The sequence below is a fragment of the Mus caroli genome, unplaced genomic scaffold (genome assembly GCF_978045245.1).
Source record: "Mus caroli unplaced genomic scaffold, Mus_caroli_1 scaffold_14, whole genome shotgun sequence".
Classification (NCBI taxonomy): Eukaryota; Metazoa; Chordata; class Mammalia; order Rodentia; family Muridae; genus Mus; species Mus caroli.
Window position 1 is genome coordinate 102,713,255 of NW_028227269.1, and position 20,306 is coordinate 102,733,560.

Consider the following 20,306-nt stretch of genomic DNA (forward strand, 5'->3'; position numbering starts at 1 on the left):
AGCACAGCAACCAAAGCGCCCCTGCCGTTAGACACGGAAAAGAGCTGGCTCAGCAGTGAGGAGCACTGGCTACTCGCAGAGAGGACCCAGGTCTAGTTCCCAGCCCCCACATGGTGACTCATGACCATCTGTAAGTACAGTTCCAGGGCTCAGGTACCTTCATCTGCCTCCAGCTGGCAGGCAGGCACATAGTGCCAATGCACTGTGTAAGTACCCGTGCACACACAGGATAAATAAACCTTACAAACACTGTAAAGTAGTCACAGCTGAAACTTTAGGGGCTCTATGTGACACTCATGCATTCAGCATGAACAAACCTAACTCTAAAATCCAAAATTACAGTATCAACTAGCCAGGCCCACACATCCCTTTTAAACACAAGTTTTTCACTTTTTAAAGGATTGTCTTCTTCACCGACATAGACTAACCTGAGAGTTTAACACATTAAACATACATATGGCTGGCTTAGAATCCAATAGTTAGAGTATCCTTATGTGTGTAAAAGGGGCCAATAACAGAAGCAAAAAGTGGCAGCTGTTTGCAGTGAAGCTGTGAAAGTCAGCAGCCCTGCCCAGCTCTGTAGGGTCTCTGAGGTACAGAAAAGGCGTAGTGAACCGACCGAGGTATAGTCAAAGCAGCACGTCTAGGCTGACAAGCCCAGAAACCCGCAGAGGCCTCCATGTGCTTCTGACGGACACTTTTGCCACCTTTTTTTCACTGATATGTTTTCCAAGCATGTTTACATACCAATTTTGTGCAGTTTTTCACAGCAAATGAGAGCTACCACTCTTTCAGCCAACCGTACACTGTCCATCGGTGGACCCTGAAAACAAGAAGAGAGCATTTCCCAGTTACAGTTTACCAACCCACGGGACAGACTCAGAACCTCTGCCTAATACTGCTGACGCCCAAGCTGCCACAACCAAGTACTTTAGTTTGAAAATACCAACAAGCTTTCAAGCCTCCTAGTTGTTTTCGTTTTGTTTAAAATTTTGGTAGTGCTGGGATAGAATCCAGGGTCTCCCACGTTATGAAGCAAGGGTTCTAACACAGCTACATCCCATCTTTTAAAACGGCATCTAATCAAAATGAATTCATAACTAAGATGTTACAATTTCAAGTAATTGTGCATTTTAAATAAAATTTTAAAGTATTATTTTCATTAGCCAACAAATACACAACAAAAAGGTAAAGACACTAGAACTAGCTCTAATATATATCACCAGGGAACAGCTTTTCTGTGAACTTCAAATCACTTAGTTGGGGACATCTGCAAATGCAGACAGCAGACGCCAGCCAGAGCAGCTCAAACTTCTGCGTCAGTCACTGTGTGCAAAGCCACAGCTAACAGATTCCTCACAAAGATTCAAATTAGTAAGAGACTAAAGGGAACTTGTGGAGGCTATCTGGTCAGTTCCAACAGTTTATAGGGTGTAGACTATAAAATTCCTGAGCGTAGAGCATATATGCAACTTACAAGTGACTTTTCAGAGTGTAGATTTAATAACAACTCTATAATTCAGATGTCTTAGAGAAACTAAACAATGGCGTACATACTTCAATACTAGGCAAGTCTTTTTCTTAACTTACAACAATGGAGGCTCGAAGAGGTGAGTTAATCGGAAGATAAAGAGTTGAATAAAATGTACCATCAGGCAATTCTCGGGTTCTACATTTGGGAGCTAGATGCGTAAACGGATCACTTGGTAATCGAGCACAATATCTGTAAAGAAAGGAATTCTGAAGTTGAACCTATAAATGAAAGATTGACAGGAAACTGTCTCCAGAAAAACCGTCTTCACAAGGGCTCCTGCAGGGCTGCTCTGCTGGCTGGTGTTGTGTCAACTTGACACAGCTGGAGTTATCACAGAGAAAGGAGCTTCAGTTGAGGAAATGCCTCCATGAGATACAACTGTAAGGCATTTTCTCAATTAGTGATCAAGGGGGAAAGGCCCCTTGTGGGTGGTGCCATCCCTGGGCTGGTAGTCTTGGGTTCTATAAGAGAGCAGGCTGAGCAAGCCAGGGTAAGCAAGCCAGTAAGGAACATCCCTCCATGGCCTCTGCATCAGCTCCTGCTCCCTGACCTGCTTGAGTTCCAGTCCTGACTTCTTTGGTGATGAACAGCAATATGGAAGTGTAACCGAGTAAACCCTTTCCTCCCCAACTTGCTTCTTGGTCATGATGTTTGTGCAGGAATAGAACCCCTGACTGAGACAGCTGCCATTTGCATGAGGAGTGTTCTTTGTTGCTCCTGACTGTGAATATGACAGAACCAGGCACTAGAAACGGATGTGTGTAACTAGGAAACTACATTATTTAATTTTACTTTAGTTAAATCTAAAGCTTGCATTTCAAAGTTCACCCTGTGGGAGTGCATTAGCCATGTTGGTATCTTAAGCATCTGACACTTGCCAATAGCCATGGCACATGTAAGGAAGGTAACAGTAACAGCATAGCCTAGGGTTGAACCAAGAAGGCACCAGAACCAGAAACTCCATCAGTCATCATAGTCTGGTGACAGAACAGGAAGCAGGCCCAAGGAAGGAGGATGTCTGAGGCCAGCAAACTTGCAGGGAAGCACCTGTGCAGCTAGGGTGCTCCAAAGACAAGAGTGGGCAGCAGACAGGCAGGCTAAGCACATATCACACCCAAGCACAGTGGATCAGACTTCTCATCACAGAAGAGGAAAACAGGAAATCGAGAATGACTTAGAGCCACAGTAAGAATGGGGACAGCAGAAGCAGGAGGTGAGACAGCAACGCAGATGTGAATGCCTGCATGTGATGTATGTATGTAAGCAGATTCTTTGGCTCTGCCTACAAAGAGGCCTGGGCGGTAGGACAGCCCAGTGGCTGCCTGCTGAAGGTTTAACTCACGCCCACAAGTCCAGTTCCTTTCCATTATCATTTATTCTCCACTAACAGCGAACAGCCACAGAAAACAGTACCGGACAAGTAAAACAGGCACAGAACACAGAACATATTCCACTTAAAATTTTTGTATTGTGTGGTGCTGAATTTTCTATTAGCAATTAAGTGTGATCATTATGAGTTAATCTGGATTTAGGCACAATTACTTTTTTTTCCTGAGCCGATACCATTACAAAGAACTAAGAAAAACCGTTATAGGCCTAGTCTGTATATCAGGACAAATCTCACTTAAGGGTAAAACAAAGGAGCAAATGTTTCACAAAAAGTCTTTGTAGTCAAAGCATGCAGTGCAGGATCAGAGGCCACACCAGACTGTCACATCTTCCTATCTTTGGTCTGTCCTTGATCGCAGTGACCTTGTTTTGCAACCCCTGAAAACTGCAGACGTATCCCTTGAAGTCTGCCTCTCAACTTGAGTTTCCACGAGATTTTTCTCATGATTAAACCCAGCTTATACATTTTTGGCTACTATATCCTGAAGTAATACAGTGTTCAAGCTATCTCACTGTTGTTATTGTCCCTTCTTGGAGGTGGCTCTTGTCACTGGGAACAGTCTGCTCACCTGTGGAGACAGACTTCAGCCTGCCACACTGACAAGCCGTGTGTGTCCTCCCTCACCTGTTGATGTGTCCAATGGCAGTGTTGATTGTGACTCGAGGACCCCCATCATCAGGCCTCAACACATACGGCGGGAAAGCATCATCATCATCTACAGCAGCATGGACGTCAGCCTCAGCACCGTCCACGGACTTCGAACACTTGTTCCTTAAGATCTGACATTCACAAACAGGACGTAGGGTGAGAACAAGAATCTTCTTTGACAGCTGTCAGTTTTACATCTACTACAGAGAAAACTCTCTACCGAGGCATGGCAGCACACACCTATAACCCAGCACTCAGGAGGCTGAAGCACAATGATCATGGGTTCTAGACCAGCCTGGACTACACAATATCATAGTCTCAAAAACAAACAAACAAACTTACTGACTTTTGATGTAGGTTGTGCAACACAACCATCTCTGCATACTTCAGAAGCTATCTGTGCAGTGAAGCTCTCCACAGGGCCCTCCCAGCCCCCACCATATGGAAACACACTGAGCAAGAATTACCTGACACTGTGCATGCTCACAGAGGACACTATTGGTCTCCTGCTGGTAAACAAACATCTCATCACTCTCCTGCCACAAACCATCACTGGCCGCTATGCTGGCTGCACTTACAATGCCCTTCCATAGACATCCTTCTCAAATGGCCCCCCAGGACCTTTCCTCTACGATTTTACTTTATAGAACACTCCCAGCTCTCTGATCTCTCTCAGCTTCCTTATACGTTCACACCGCCGACGCGTCACTCTGGAGATCAAACTTCTCTTTCCATGCACATAAATAAGAAGGAAGATGTGTTATCTTTCTGATCTCACCTTTTCTATAGCTTTGTAGGTCTTGAGGTCTTCTTCAAAGCTCTTTATCTTGTCTGTATCTGCTAACATTACGTAATTAGAGATCGGCGCGCGTGCCCGTCCTTTAGACTGGACATATGATCGATACTCTGTAGGCAAATCAAAACGAACCACCAAATTGCACTTGGGAATATCCACACCCTCTTCTACAACACTTGTTGCAATGAGCAGGTTGGTCTCATGAGCTCGAAATTTCCTAAGTACCTGAAAAAAAATTCACCAAGAAAAGCAATTCTAAGAAATTTCCCAAAGAAAGCATTACAAAATCATTAACAATGGTCATTTATGACCTATTTCCTAGGCACACTACAGCCCTAAGATCAGCCCAGGGAAGAGAAGAGTGTCACAGAACAGTGAGGGAGGACACAGTCACATGCCCAGAGCACTGATTTAGCGACGGAGTTGTCACTGAATGCCTCAGACTGACTTCTCTTTGCTGATCACAAACGCATCTATGTGACAGTCGGCCCCTCTTGGGGACCTGTGCCCCTGAGAATGTGCTGTGCAAGCCTCAGCAGCACTAAACCTCCAGTGCACTTGGAATGAAACCAAAAGCATAGCTCTGCTTCTCCTCAGCACCCCAGAAACTTTCAATGGAAGGAAACAGAACTGATTAAAACAAAGGACAAGAGTTTTCATACAAAACTTAAACTAACACTACCTCCTGTGATGGTTAATCCTGATTGGTCAACTAATGAGATCTAAATCACATCACCTAGGGACAAACCTTGGGACTTTTTTGTAAAAATGTTTCTCAAGAAGTTTAAGTGAGGTAGAAGAGCCGCCTTAAATGCAGGCACTATTCCTTATGTTGGGGAGCAGGTCGCAACCAAAAGGAGACTGTAAGCTAAGCACTGGGATTCAACTCTGTATTCTGACTACAAATGCAGCATGGCCGGCTGCCTCAACTGCTGTCGTCAGATTCTCCCTGCCACAATAGAGGAGACTCTCAAATCAAGAAGCAAAACAAACCATCCCTTCCTTAAGTTGCTTCTGTGGGGGACTTTGTCATAGTTACAAGAAGTAACTAATGTATTCCCACATGGCTAAGTTAAATAGCACATGCTGTTCTTCAGATGGAGAGGACAGACTGGATCTTGAACTTCCCAGACCTGGAATCCCCTCAAAATGTTAACGCCAAATGCCTGGAACAGAAATCACTCTGCTGATTGTAGGTTACATAACAAAGGATCCTGTCTGCCAGCCAGGACACTTGGATGTCAGTCTCTTTATAATGCTGCCTCCTATAGAAGATTTTTAAGAGCACAAACAATTTTAAGCTACATTTACAAAGAACAGTGGTCTTATGTATATCACAAAGGCAGGCCTTTAAAAGCATAAAAGGCACCCTGAAGACTCTAGCTTGTGGCTCGGCAGACCTGTGGAGGCCACAGTTGTTACTGCCTCCAGGTTCACTCTCCTATGAGGCATAGATATCCCATAGTAATTCCATAAAGAAAAATGAGCTGTTGAATGACAATAAGACTAGCTCACCAGAAGCTACCCTAGTTCTGAGTAGATCAGTGACCCTTAGTCACCTCATGAGAACAGCAAATATCTTTATAAACAAGTAATCTATTGTTAAAAAGCAAGGAGAGAGGAGAAGGAAGGAGGAGGAGGAACTGAAGGGGAGAGGACGACAGGGACTGGACGTTTCTATGAAGGACGTTTCTAGGTTAGGTTCTCAGTATGCGCTGTAAAAACCCCTGCTGTCACTATTACCTCCTCCTGCTTTCTGAACTCCGCCTCCATCTGTTTGCTGCGAGGCTGGTTCTTCCCAATGCCGTGTCCAGTTATAAAGTTGCTGCTGATATAAGCCAGCTCTGGATCTTGTTTGCCAGCTTCCTTTATCAATCTAAGGATGTAAGACACACAAGGAGTTAAACACTTCCAAGGGAAACATTTTAACTTTTGGGTTCTCTTATTTTTTTATTTTTCTACTGTGTGTGTGTATGAGTGAGAAAGAGACAGACAGAGACACAGAGAGACAGACAGACAGAGAAACAGACAGACAGACAGAGAGACCTGCTTATCTGTGCATCAGATGTGTAGAGTGCCCAGAGGGCCAGGAGAGGGGCATTAGAACTCCTGGAACTATGAGCCACCCAACATAGGAACCAAACACTGGTCCTCTAAAAAAGTAGTATATACTGAATCACTGAGTCCTCTCTCCAGATGGTTTAAAATCTAGCCTCCAGCCGGGCAGTGGTGGCGCACACCTTTAATCCCAGCACTTAGGAGGCAGAGGCAGGCGGATTTCTGAGGTTGAGGCCAGCCTGGGCTAAACAGAGAATCCCTGTCTCAAAAAATCAAAAAATAAATAAATAAAATAAAATAATTTTTAAAAGTCTAGCCTCCAGTCTCCTGTGAAACAGGAACACACGTCTAGCACTCACACTTGTTCTTGTGTTAGGCCAACATCCTAACCAAATAGTTGCCCTAGTCTCACTGCCCTTGCTTTGATAAAAGACTCTGAGCAAAAACAGTGTTGGGGAGGAATGGGGCTATTTCAGCTCACAGTTCCAGGTCACAGCCCACCATTCCGGGAAGCTGAGGCCAGTGCTCGCTCAGGAAGAAACTTGATGGTAGTCCAACTTGCTATTCCCCCCAGCTCTGACCACAGAACTTATTTCACACCCAGAGTACAGCAGGGACCACAGAAGACAACGCTTGCTGGCGCTCACACACCAGCTTACAACCCAGTGCCCCCTGCCTCCTAAGGCGGGCACTGCCCACACTGCACTGGGTCTTCCTACTATCAATTAACAGGACAATCCCTGCCATTCCCCAGACCAATTTGATCTGGATAATTCCCCGGCTGAGGTTCTCCCCTTAGATGACTCTAGGCTGTGTCTGGCTGACAGTTAAGGCGTAACCAGAACAACAGTCTTTTCTTCCCATCAAATTTTAGGAAAAACCAGCACCGTGTCTGACCACACAGACCTGCGGGCTGAGCACTTGCTATAAAAATATATAAGGCTGGCTCACACTGACAAGTAAAAGGGTCACTTTCCTTCCAACTTTCAATTTAGTGATGATGACTTAACAGAATGATGTCCCAGGATGAGATGGAGCTAGTCAGAGAACCACTAGACAGCTCAACACACTTCGGACACGACTGGCTTCAACAGCCACCACACACAAACCTCCGGAGGTACGCACACAGCAGTGAGTGCAGAGTCTAAACCTCTCAAGCGCCTCTACAGGTCTGACAGGGCCCACTGCTGTTCACCTTACCCAATACCATGATCACTAGAAGCAGAATTCTTGAGAAAGAAAGGCCTCTATTCAAGTCCTCTTTTGGCCCCCAGGCCATGCGTTGAAGAGTTTATCCTGCAGTCCTGGGCAAAAGCTGTCCACAGCAATGCTGAAGGCATCCCACTGCACTGTCACGAGAGAACCCCAAGCCACGGCCCCTTCCCCACCTGCTCCTTGGCATTAACCTATAGTACCAGAAACCCATAGGGGCCTTTGACTAAAACATGGAAAAAAGCTACAGGTCAGATCGTGTTACACAGAACGAAGGTTAACAGTCAGTGCTGCTATTACAGCTATTTGAAAATACCCACATTCAAAGACTCAGCACAGGATAAACGGTTCCACACCTGACCTAAGTGACTCCACATGGTCCCTATGAAATCATGCTACATAGTATAAATTCCTAATGGAAAATTGCATTTTTAAGTAAAACCATTCTTTTTAAATAGACACATGAAACAGGCTAATATCAAAGGCCTGGCAAACTGAATGGGAACGTAGAGTCTCCTGTGCTCCCAGACCCTGTCCTGGCCAGGTTATCCAGTGTGTTCTAAGGCTCAATGACACAAACGTTCAGAGTCAGGAGCTTCCCAACCTTCCATTCCGGGGTCTGTTTCGGTACTTTGGTGAATACATCACCACGTCAGTGACAAAGAGCAGGCAAGTGAAAACAAATAGCACGGCCAAAGCTGGAACAAGTTACCTTAGCAACCCCTGCGCTGTGGGTGTGCCTTTACATAAATAACTATCAATTTGAGCATAATGGGAGGTTTTAAAATGCAATTCAAGTTACTCCTAATTAAGAATATATTTTGCCCAAATTATCAAGCTGGCAGGTTTCAATTAGCTGAGAAATGGAAATACTAATAGGAATTTATTTCTCTTTAATGATGTTGGCATCAAATTGCAGAGCTGAAGAGACAACATGCACATTAATAAAAAATTATATTGTAAGCAATAATTAAATGTTCCATATGTGCATTAACATAAAAAAGAAGAGTATTCCTTTACTAGACTAATGTATAGAATGTCTAACCACATCCCAAACCTAAGCCAGAGGCTTCAAGGAAAACAAAATAAGTGTTCCACTGTCTTCAGGAACTGACAAGTGCCTGGCACAGCCTGTTAAAGACTTCTTGGCAGGACTGAACAGGTGAGCAGACCTTGTTCCTGCGGGCATTGCAAGGCACTGACAACTATGTGCTGAGCCCCACTGTTCTCTTTGGATCCACATGAGAGTCAAGAGCCAGGTTTTTCAAAAACCTCCCCAATTCCTCAACAACCTACATTTTTGTAAAATTCTATAAAACCAAAACCAAAACAACAACAACAAAAAACCACTAAGGAAATGAAACTTAAAAGGCATTAAAATACAATTGTATTATATTCAGGAAGCATAAATTTCTTTATCAAGCTGCTTCTCAAGAGTGTCCACACATGGACTTTCAATCTCTCTATGCAACTCAGAGCAGAGGGAAGACCATAGCATGTGCCACATGCTGCCTCCCAGGTACACTGGAATAAATAGCATGACCAAACACTGATTAGATACACAGAACTAGATTACTAAAACTGTTTTATGAACACACACGCTACATTCTACAGACAAAACAGAACATGTTTATACACAAACATCTGAAACGTCTACCATGTACTTGAAATACATTACATTCTCCTAGCAGTATCCCTTATCTTGTCACTGTAAAGCAAACATTACTCTCTCGTGACTCTGCCCCTACGAGTTAAAGGACAGCACACTGCTAACAAGACATTTCCGTGTACACTGGCAGGTACTCACAGTAAGTGTGAGGGCAGGCGTTATTAGTATTTTATGGATGCAGATGCATAGGCTTTAAAATTACGTAAGTTTACAAAATATGTGCCTATAAAACCGGGTATAAAAAGGACAGGAGGTCCTTTGCAAAAATGACTGATTATGGCTATGGCAACAGAAAGTACAGGAACCTTGTAATTATATGTCAAAACCAATACACTAAAAGTTACCTATAAAGGTGAGAGCAGTGGTGAAATATCTGTTAGCCATGTAAAGCAGAGCTCACACAGAAGGATGCTGGGTAAATGGAGCAAGCAAGCTACCCACAAACAGCACCTCGTGGCCCAGATCAGAAGAGCCAGGCAGCTGATAAACAACTTGCTATGGAGCTGTAATGAACAGTCCAGACATGGTCCACACCAGCACATATGAGATCCAACAACCACAGACAGAAAGGGAGCAAACAGAGTAAGAGTGGAGAACAGCGGCACATACACACCACCTCCCCAGGCAGACGGTCATCATTCCCTCCTCCTGCAGACTGTTTAGATGTGGGAATTTGCTTCCAAAGCATTTATTAAGAAACAGCAAACACTTTACAGTAGGGGAGGTGGGCAGACAGTAAGCAGAAGTTGAACATCACCAATGATGGTGCTGTTACACCAGCCCCTAATACGATGTGACCAGAAAGGACTGCCAACTCTACAGTAGTGTTTGAAATTCCCTACCCCTAGCTTAACCCTGAGAACACCATCACCGAACCCAAATGGAGGGGTAACCAATGAAATGCCTGACCAATATTCCTGACCCTCAAGGTCATCAGAAACAAGGAAAATAGCAGAGAAGATCGAGAAGACAACGCTGATGCTCTACAACCCCTGGAATGGGAAGGAGGACTGGGCTCTGCGGTGGAGACACACTTTATGCACCAGTTAGGAAGGAAGGCAACTCCAGAGTGAGCTTGAGGACAACCTGGGTTAAGTGAGGCCGTGCCCCCTAAAACAACCTAACAAAAGGAAGAAGCAGAGCCAAGCCTGCAAGCCTAGCAATGGCTAAGACTGAGGGAGCACTAGTGTGAGGGAAAACTGGCAAACCTGGAATAAAGCCAGGAGGGCAGGCCCAGTACTACAGGATAAAGCCAGGAGGGCAGGCCCAATACTACACTAATGTTGGTTCCTTGGTTGAGACAAAAACCTTAATCATAGGGAAACTGGGGAGAGAATGCAGGACGCTACTTATCCACTGCTTTGTAAATCTAAAATTAGTTCAGAATAATAAGTATTAGGAAGGGAGAAGTTGGAGACAAACAGGATGCAAACCCAGGTCTGCCCAATGCCTGTGCCTCACGACCCTAGTAAAACAGGGTGAGACCACTGCACTCAAGCCCAGGGCGACACTTGGATCTGACCCTGTGCCAACATCTACCTTTCTCCCACATGGAGTATGTGAGCACTGCTATAGGGGACACAGGAAGAAATTGCAAATGTGAGACTAAGTGCTCTTGCAGCACACAGCAGCAGCGTGGCTGGCTGCTCAGGAGCTGGAGAGCAGCCTGTGTGAAGAGCTTCCACTCGGCAAGGAGGGGTTTCCTGTTAAATAGATGGGAGGAAAGACTCCAGATTGCACCAAGTTCTTCTAAGCTTATTTAAAAGCTTATTAGAACCGCACTTCTACTGTACACTTAATTAGATGCCATAAAGTCAACCTCAGACTGTCCTTCATTCATCCTAGAATACCAACTCAGCCACATTTCATGAAAGCTGATCACAATGCACTTAATCCTTGCGTTAACAGAAAGTGATTGATTTTAGGTCAACTTTTTCTGGCTAATAATTCTGCAATGGAAACTGACACATCTCTACATAGCACACACAGACCCAGCCTGAGTTCTTTAAAAGGGAGAAAGAAGAAACACCTGTTTCTCTCCAAGCCAGGGCTCCCAGGGCAGGCAGCTCTCCACAGCAAGACATAGGACTGTACCAGTGCTCAACTTCTTGACCCCTGAAAAGCCTTTCCCCAGTCTAAGAAATACCACCACATCTCCCCTCACCCCGCCTCCAGCCACATGCTTCCTGGTCCCCTGGCTTGAGTCCTGCTATAGGTTCTGCTGTTCAAGGACATCCAGGAGTGTTATGACTGTAGAAAGAAATGGAAGCTAAGAGCTAGGGTATTAGGATTCTAGAACTGTCTCTGTCACAGACTAGCGATTGAACTTGGGGCAAATCACTTTTCCTCCGCTGTGTTTCTTACAGAGCTGAGTGGTTGGATTAGATGTTCAGTGAGGTCCCTTCCAACCTTAATGTCCTGCTTAATTCAGTACCTCCAGTTAGTTCACTCCTTATACATCAGGAGGCCCAGGCTCAATGACCAGAAAATCACCAGACTGAAAACTGAAAGATGACTGCTCTCCAGTCCAATTTCCCATTACTCAAAAAAATTTAAAACTCCTAAATATTCAAGTAGTTAAGGAAAAAAAAAGGCAATTACCTCAGGAAACAAAGCTTAATTTCTCCACAGAGGACTACTTTCAGAAAAGGCTCTCAGGGATCGAACTTTGGCCAATTAATGGATCTCCCAGAAAAGTACAGCCTTAAGTACAAAAAAATAAGGACCCTCTTTAAAATGATAAAGCATCTACCATCTACCAACAAAATAAAACAATCAGAACCACCATACATTAAACGAGCAGCACCTGTCACAGTTTATATAGGAAGCACAGCTCCATAGCCAGGAAAACCAGTACTTACTAAGGAATATGGATGGGGACTAACCATTATCTTTGCTAATATCCTCAGAATGCTGTAACGTTCTCTTCCAACCCAGAACATTTTACTATACAGTCTAATAAACCAACCTAAACTGCAAATCTACCTCTAAATTTCCCCGGTGTGGCCTTGAAGGCTGAACAATGATCCTCCTACCTAGGCTCTCAACCACAGAAGTCAATAAGAAGCCACACAGGATTTCTCCCGGCGAGCAATCAGCTCTGTGGCAGCAGACATGCTGCTGCTGGTATCCTGTAACTTAGCAGCCTAGAGATATGATCAGATCCCAAGCCGGAATGGTTCAGTTGCCAAGAAATGCTCCTGCTTTTCAGATGTCAGTCACAAGCCCCAAGCAGAGTCCTCTTCAAAGCAGCCAAAAGGCCCAGGACACTGTTTACTGGTTTATTTTACAAATTAGGTCCATACCATCCAGGGCCATCCAGGGCTTCAGCGGCCTGAAAGCTCTCTTCCTTTATGGTCTGGCCTTAATGAAAAGTGCTCTTTTATGGTACGACTGCCACTGGTTACCGACTCAGCCTGCAGTCCTTTCTTCCCTCCTGAGCACTGGGGACGGGAGTGCTCAGACCAACCTCAAGCCAAGCAATTCTTCAAGCATATAAATAACAATTTTTATTCTGAAGGTTCTAAGGACTTAGGACATGCATGCCTCGAAACCTGAATATTTCACTCTATCAGATTTAAGGGGAAAAAGTTAATACTTAAGAAAAAAAATCACCCTCAGTAATCAAATAATATGTCTTGGAACATATGAAGAAACAGCTGTGAGAGATGCTTAACACAAGAACCCACGTCAGCTGAAGGTGACTCCAGCAACTGCATACAAACAAGGAATACTTTACTTCCTTTTTTTTTTTTTTTTTTTTTTTTTTGGTATATTCTCCATTTTGGATTAATTAGGATGGATTAGCATCCTTTAAGATGAAAACCTCAGTTGTGTCAAAATTGGCCTTTAGAGAAAGTGACTCTGTCTAGGCATCTCCTGTGTTCCCTCAGGACCCTGGATGAGAAAGCCCTTATGAGGGAGGGCTGCTCCCACTCTCCCAGCACTGCTTCCCTACAGGGAACAGACACCGACTCCAACAGTTACCTGTTTAGGACAACTGCTGTGTATCTTCTTTCCACAAAAATAATCCCACATAAAATATTGGTAAACGGAGAAGGAAAATTTGTCTCTGGCTTTTCTTTTTCTTCAATTTCTTCGTCATCATCGTCATCCTCAGAATCACTCCAGGACACGTAATTATCCTGATTCCTGTTATTGTACCACTCAACACTTTCAAACTGCTGTCGCTCATAGGGCTTGTATTTCCGCAGGATCTCGAGCAGTTTCATGACTTTGGGAGTTACGTACTTCAGGTCAAGTGAGGCAGGTGAGAAGTACTCTTCGCACAGTGCGTGTATTTTCCTTAGCAAAGTGTCTGTAAACAATAGGAACTTCCTGTGTAGCTCCTCTTGCTCATGTTTGATGTACTTCTGAAGTTCTCTTACCATCATCCCAGCTACTTTATCTGCACACCAGGGTCCCAGAACAACCAACACTGCACGGCAGTCTGAGAGGATCTACAAGAAAAGTGAAGAAACCCAAAAGCTGATGAACATCCCATACTTTCAAACAGCTGAGCTGGAGCTTCAGCGGTCCTAAAGTGTTTACCCCAGCAAGAGAGCAGAGATTCATACCCCAATATCAGAGGGGAGCTTAGCGGTCTTCCCAACCTCTGTTTCACAGATCTATGAACCATCCCCTTTTCTCCTAGCAAAAATAATTAGTAGCTGAACCATGTACTGTATGGGATGTGGAGACTGCACTTTAGATGTCAGATTCATCAGCACTACAACTGCACCATCTGGTTGCTCCCTGCAGTGCTGTGTGCAACGGCGTGCAGCAGCGCAGGCCGGTCTTCCTCTTCAGCAAAGACCAGAGCGACTTCCCTTCAGCTGTACTCATGCTAACTAGTCCCAAGTCATTCATACATTTTTTTTCTATTATAATCAGTATTAAAATGAAATGGTAAGATGTCCAGGTAACTTCTGGCCAGGCCAGCACGAGAACTTCCCTCTACAAAGGCTGGACAATTTACACCACCGGGCTGGCTCTCATCTTAGAGCTGACTTGAAAAAAAATGTGGGGCAATTACCAGTTTTATATGCAGCAAAGACAGTGTTGAATATGGACTAAGATTTGTAAGGTTAAAAAACCCAAACAAGGTAAGGCATGGTGACACACCTTTAATCCTGGCACTCAGGAGACAGAGGCAGGTGGACCTTTGTGAGTTAGAGGCCAGACTAGTCTACATTTTGAGTTCCAGGCTAACCAGAGACACACGGTGAGACTCTCTCAAAAACAACAATTAAAAAAGAAAACAACAAAACAACCTAGACATTGCTGTTAAAAAATTAAATCACCACCAAGAATAATTCTGAGCCTCATTTAAGAGGGTGCTGATATTAAAACTGGCTGGAAGCCCCTAGAGTGCTTTCTGGTTGTCAAGCATCAGTGCTGTCTGGACCACTGGAGGGACCTGTCAGACTCAGTCCCTTCTGCGGAGCCCTCCTCACCGACTCAGCAGGCCAGGAATGGGTCCCCTAAATTTCCCTTCAATCAACCAGCTGAGGCGGCAGGTGTTGTGGGGCTGCTGCACGTGTGGAACCAACTCAAGACTGTTGTCCTGACAGCTCTGGTTCTGTTATAGACACCAGGAACAGTAAAGAACTCAGAGCAAAAAGTTCATCCGGAACCAACACATCTGACCAAAAGCAAAGCAAAGCAAAGCAAATGGGACTCAGTTCCTAAGCAGGCATGACCAGAAGGAACCCTTAGCCCTGCACAGAGGGCTAGAGCATACAAACACAAGTGCCTATCATAAAAACCCAACCTCCACTCTGATGTGATCACAGGTTCAATGAACTAGTAAAGTAAGGCTTTAAACTAAAATGTGTAGAAAATAGCCTCAATGGAAAGGCTCACAAGAGAGAAAAGCGCTTTACTACTTACAAGGCTCTGCACATACTCACTTGTTTGGAAATCAAAGTAGAATCTCTTTCCTTTGAATGTACAGATACATTACAATCATTGATAAAATCAAGTGCTTCTTCTAACTCCATCAGCAATCTTTCATACAGCCCACTTCTGTCAGTAAATGGTCCACAGTCTACCACAATCTCACAAGGCTGAGAAGTGTATCTTTAAAAATCAGAAACAAGGTGTCAGTACAACCCGTGAACACGCAAAGCTGCTTCTGGAAGACAAGGGAAAGAGGACACTAAAAAAATCCCAAATGTTAGCGGGTGGCAGAATTTATCTTAGGTATTTATCTTACACTTTTTCATATTTCTGAATTTCCCCACAGCAAATATGCAATCGTTTTGTTTTTAATAATTTATTTTTATTCTATGTGCTTAATGTTTGCCTGCATATATGTCTGTGTAACAGTGTCCAGATCCCCTGGGACTGGAGTTAAGACAGTTGTGAGCCCCGATGTGGGTGCTGGAAGTGGAACCCAGGTCCTCTGGAAGAGGAGACAGTCATCTTAACAGCCGCCTCCAGCCACCACCACCCCTTTTTGTTTTAAATAATATATTATTTACAGGAGGTTTTTTCCTAAAAGAAAAAAAATAAATAATGCAAGTTGGCTGTTTATTACAACTCTGCTGGGAACTCCACTCCAATTTAACATAACGGGGATTGCAGAAGAGACGAATGTGGAGAACATCAGGGAACTCGGCCATGTCTCCTCCCCCCTTTGAAAAAGGCTCTTTCAGCTACAGTCCTTTGCCTTCCCCAAATGCCCTTCACTCCATCTTTTACACACTCATTTACCTTCTCTATTTAGGCCAGGCCTCTACTAAGCAACAAGGCGGACCCCCGCACACCTCCTGGTGACACTTGGCTTGAGTTAGCTGCAAGCAATCACTGCATACGTCTACAATTCAAAGAACTCGGTGAAAATATTTCACTGGAGTTCCTAACTTGGGCTTTGTTTTGTAGGTAGATTAGTATCTTTTGTTCACTTAGGCAGAGTGGAAGACAAAAATATTCAAAATATCCAGGAATTATGTTTTGGAAACAGAACTCATCAGTAGAGGTCATCAGGGAATGTTTTATCACTAAATGTACAGCTTAACATACTCTCTGAAATTTTCTTTTAGTTATTTTTAATTATGTATAGATGCGTGCATGCGTAGATGGCCAAGGCGAGGACCTGATATGGATACTGGGAAAGCCACCTCAGGTCCTTTGGAAGAGCAGCAAAGGGCCTCTCCTCCCATTGATGGCCAACTAGGCCATCCTATTCATTTTTTATGTCACTCCTCGAGTCCACTGTGTCTTTCACAAATCACAACAACCAGAACAGTCCACACTACTCCAAAAGCATACCAATGATTTTAGTGAGTAAAATACAATAAAAACACTTCATACCAATGATTTTAGTGAGCAAAATACAATAAAAACACTTCATACATAGTTCTCATCTTCCTTAACCCAAAAGCACACCAATGATTTTAGTGAGCAAAATACAATAAAAACACTTCATACATAGTTCTCATCTTCCTTAACCCAAAAGCATACCAATGATTTTAGTGAGTAAAATACAATAAAAACACTTCATACATAGTTTTCATTTTCCTTAACCCAAATGTCTTACATTTCTTTTCTTGTTGTGAGATAAAATACCTTCAGAGAGAGAATTTGAGCTCACAGGTAAAGAACATCTATTCTGTTGGGATCTCATCAAGGCATCAGGAACTTAAAGCAGCTATGTACTTTACAAGAATAACAGGAAAAGAAACAAAGACAGCAAACTGGAACGTATACACATTTAGAGCTGTCTGGAGAACCAGGAACATGTGAGCTAAAAGTTCACACAATGTTATTACTAGAAACATCTATGATCTACTTCTCCCCAAAGCCTCCCTTAATACAAGCCAAGCAAATAAACTCAATCCAGATAAATGGAATGTGATATGACTTTAAAAGCACACATTGTGTATGTATAGACACCACAACTGTGTTGGCCAAGGGACATAAGGAACAGTCTATCCCAAAAATGGGAAGATTCACTAGTGGTTTGCTAACAAGGACATTAGACTCTTCTGATGGGAACTGAATCTTATCTTTACTTATAAACATGCTTCCATATCCACTCCGTTTGTTCCCGATGGTAACCCATTTCCCTACTAATCAATATAAGGCTTCCTGACTTAGTGTTGGTTAAGCTGCTGTTATAAAACACCCTGGCAAAAGAAACGTAAGTGGTATCTTAGTCAGGGTTTCTATTCCTGCACAAACATCATGACCAAGAAGCAGTTGGGGAGGAAAGGGTGTATTCAGCTTACACCTTCCACATTGCTGTTGATCACCAAAGCAGTTGGAACTCAAGCAGGTCAGGGAGCAGGAGCTGATGCAGAGGCCATGGAGGGATGTTCTTTACTGGCTTGCTTCCCCTGGCTTGCTCAGCTTGCTTTCTTATAGAACCAAGACTACCAGCCCAGGGATGGCACCACCCACAAGGGGCCTTTACCCCTTGATCATAATTGAGAAAATGCCTTACAGTTGGATCTCAGGGAGGCATTTCCTCAACTGAAGCTCCTTTCTCTGTGATAACTCCAGCTGTGTCAAGGTGACACAACACCAGCCAGGACAATCGGAAAGGGCTGCTCCAGCTCACAGTTTAGCAATACTGTTCACAATGAACAGCAAGAAACTGAAGCAACAATTCACATCACATCCACAGTCAAGAAACAGACAGCAATGGATGCCTGTCTTAAACTCACTTTCTCCTTTGTATTCCATTGAAGACTCCAGACCCAGGGAATGGTGCCACCTGCCTTAGGCTGGGTCTTCCCACCTTAATTAACCTGATTAAGATAATCTCCCAGAGGTTTGTCTCTCTCCCAGGTAATTCTAGATTCTGTCAAGATGGCAATGTTTACTAACCACCATAGCTCCTTTCTATAAAGGTAAACACTTCAGTCAGGCTGTGTAGAGGTGTCTGTTTCCACATCAATTAAATGACAGCAGCCCAAAATGTTAACTCCTCAAACGAGACAACTCACAAATCACAAACAGCACTTTTCTCAGAAACTAGCAACAAATTTTCCAAACAAGGGAGTGTTTCTCAAATATTTTAAAGTATACTACTGAGTTCTCTTAAGAATCCTTCAATGCACCCTGAGAGGTGTCTAGGTCAGAAGAAAAGCACAAGCTGATGGTATGTCCTTTACACTGATTAAGCCCCCAGTCTAGCAACACCAGGGAACAGAAAGAGCTGTCTTGGGTGACTATTGCTGTGATGAAATATCATGACCAAAGCAACTTGGGGGGGAAAGAGTTGATTTTGCTTACACTTCTGTATCACGGCTCATTGTCGAAGGAAGTCAGAACCTGAAGGCAGAGCTGATGCAGAGGTCATGGAGGGGTGCTGCTTACTGGTTTACTCCTCATGGCATGCTCAGCTGCTTTCTTAATAGAACCCAGGACCACCAGCCCAGGGATGGCCCCACCCACAGTGGGTTGGGCCCTCCCTCACTGATCACTAAGGAAATGCCCTACAGGTGTGTCTGTTTCTAGGCCAGTCCTGTTTTGGAAGTACGTGCTCTATTGAGGTTCCCTTCCATCAGATGACTGACAGCTGTGTCAAGTTGACATAAAACTGGTCAGGACAGTGACCCCGAGCATCACCCTCACTGAAGGTGGCAGTAACCCATTTGAGGCTATCTACAAAAACAAGAGGAGCCGCTTTTGGACTTGCTGGTAACTACTTAAAACAGACTCCTCAGTCTCGTTCACTCCTTTCAGCAGCCATTTGTTCAAAGTTACCAAATGCAAGATGCTGAAAGGACACCAAAGACTCCCCGCTGGTCATGGCTGGAGCTGGTCTTTGCTACTTTGTGAATTGTTCTTTTCCCCAGCCTTTGTTTCCCCCACCCCCAGGCTTCACCCCTAACACTAGACAGGAGAGGAACAAGGATAAAGGGGAAGAGAGCCCTGAATCGAATTTCTTTCCTTTTGTTTCTTCTTTGACCACGACTACTAACAAACTGTAAACAATGTCCCTTAAAGTCCTACAACCCCACCCCCATTCGCCTCTTGGGGCCCTCACATTTATGTACCCTCTGAAAAGTTCCTGGAATATCAAAATCACACAATGGCAGAAATTATCTGCAGCTGGCAAAACTATGCTTCTGCTAGAGCATGAGGCAAGCGTGGCCAGCTGCTGTGGACAGTCTGAAGCAGCCCTACAGCCCTACACCTGGGATTACAAAGAAGACACATTCTTAAAATGTTTCTGTGTTTTTTAAAGAAAGCAAAATTCCCGCCTTCTCCCAAGTGTGGGTGCACCCGAGCAGCTTCCTCCTGCCGGCCGCTCTCTTAGGAGCCTACCTGTCCAGGACCACCAGGTCAGTCGCCGTCTCAGCGTCACTCCTAAGAATTCGCTCCAGTTTCTGAATCTTCTCTTCCAATTCCTCTGGATCACATTTTCCATTTAAAATGGAAGCAGTTAGTCCCAAAATTCGAGGGCATGATGGACAACTCTCACAGAGCTAACATAATGAAAGATACAGGCAGTAAGGACTTGGTCACGCAGTGCCACAGCAAGGACACTGCCACATCCAAACACAGGAACCACTAAGACCCATTTCTCTGGAACAGTAGCACAAGACTATAAATTACTGTAGTTTTTACTTAAAGATCTATTTCTCAAAAGGGCACATTTGGATACACTAAAAAAATATGTCAGTTGATATTACAATGTTAGAAACGTAATAAATTGTATAAATGAAATGAACATTGAGAATAGTTTACTTGTATACTAGAATCAAGTCCCAGTACTGGTAACTATCACCACTGCTCTTCAAATCTCTTTCTTTTTTTTTCCAAATTAAATTTGGTTGTTGATTTCAATACTGGATGGAAGCGCTGGCTCAGCAATTAGGAGCACTGGTCACCCTTCTACAGGACCCAGATTTGATTCGCAGTGTTCAGACACTGGCTCACAACCATGTGTAATTCCAGTTCCAGAAGGACCTGACACCCTCTTCTGACCTCTGGCACAGACACACATGGGACAAACTCCTATATGTGTAAAAATTAGAAAATG

General features: G+C 44.0%; 1 protein-coding gene across 3 annotated transcripts in view; it reads right to left on the bottom strand.

Moving 5' to 3' along the window:
- Dicer1 (dicer 1, ribonuclease III) overlaps window positions 1–20,306 on the bottom strand; it is a 64,778-nt gene that overhangs the window by 21,266 nt on the left and 23,206 nt on the right. For all 3 annotated transcript variants that reach the window (XM_021178579.3, XM_021178580.3, XM_085830643.1), the window contains 8 exons: window positions 19,589–19,749; window positions 15,220–15,388; window positions 13,295–13,767; window positions 6,112–6,244; window positions 4,351–4,593; window positions 3,549–3,703; window positions 1,591–1,723; window positions 748–823 (listed from right to left, as the gene is read on the bottom strand). In XM_021178579.3, the coding sequence (XP_021034238.1) occupies window positions 748–823; window positions 1,591–1,723; window positions 3,549–3,703; window positions 4,351–4,593; window positions 6,112–6,244; window positions 13,295–13,767; window positions 15,220–15,388; window positions 19,589–19,749 (1,543 nt within the window). The remainder of the gene's footprint in view (window positions 1–747; window positions 824–1,590; window positions 1,724–3,548; window positions 3,704–4,350; window positions 4,594–6,111; window positions 6,245–13,294; window positions 13,768–15,219; window positions 15,389–19,588; window positions 19,750–20,306) is intronic.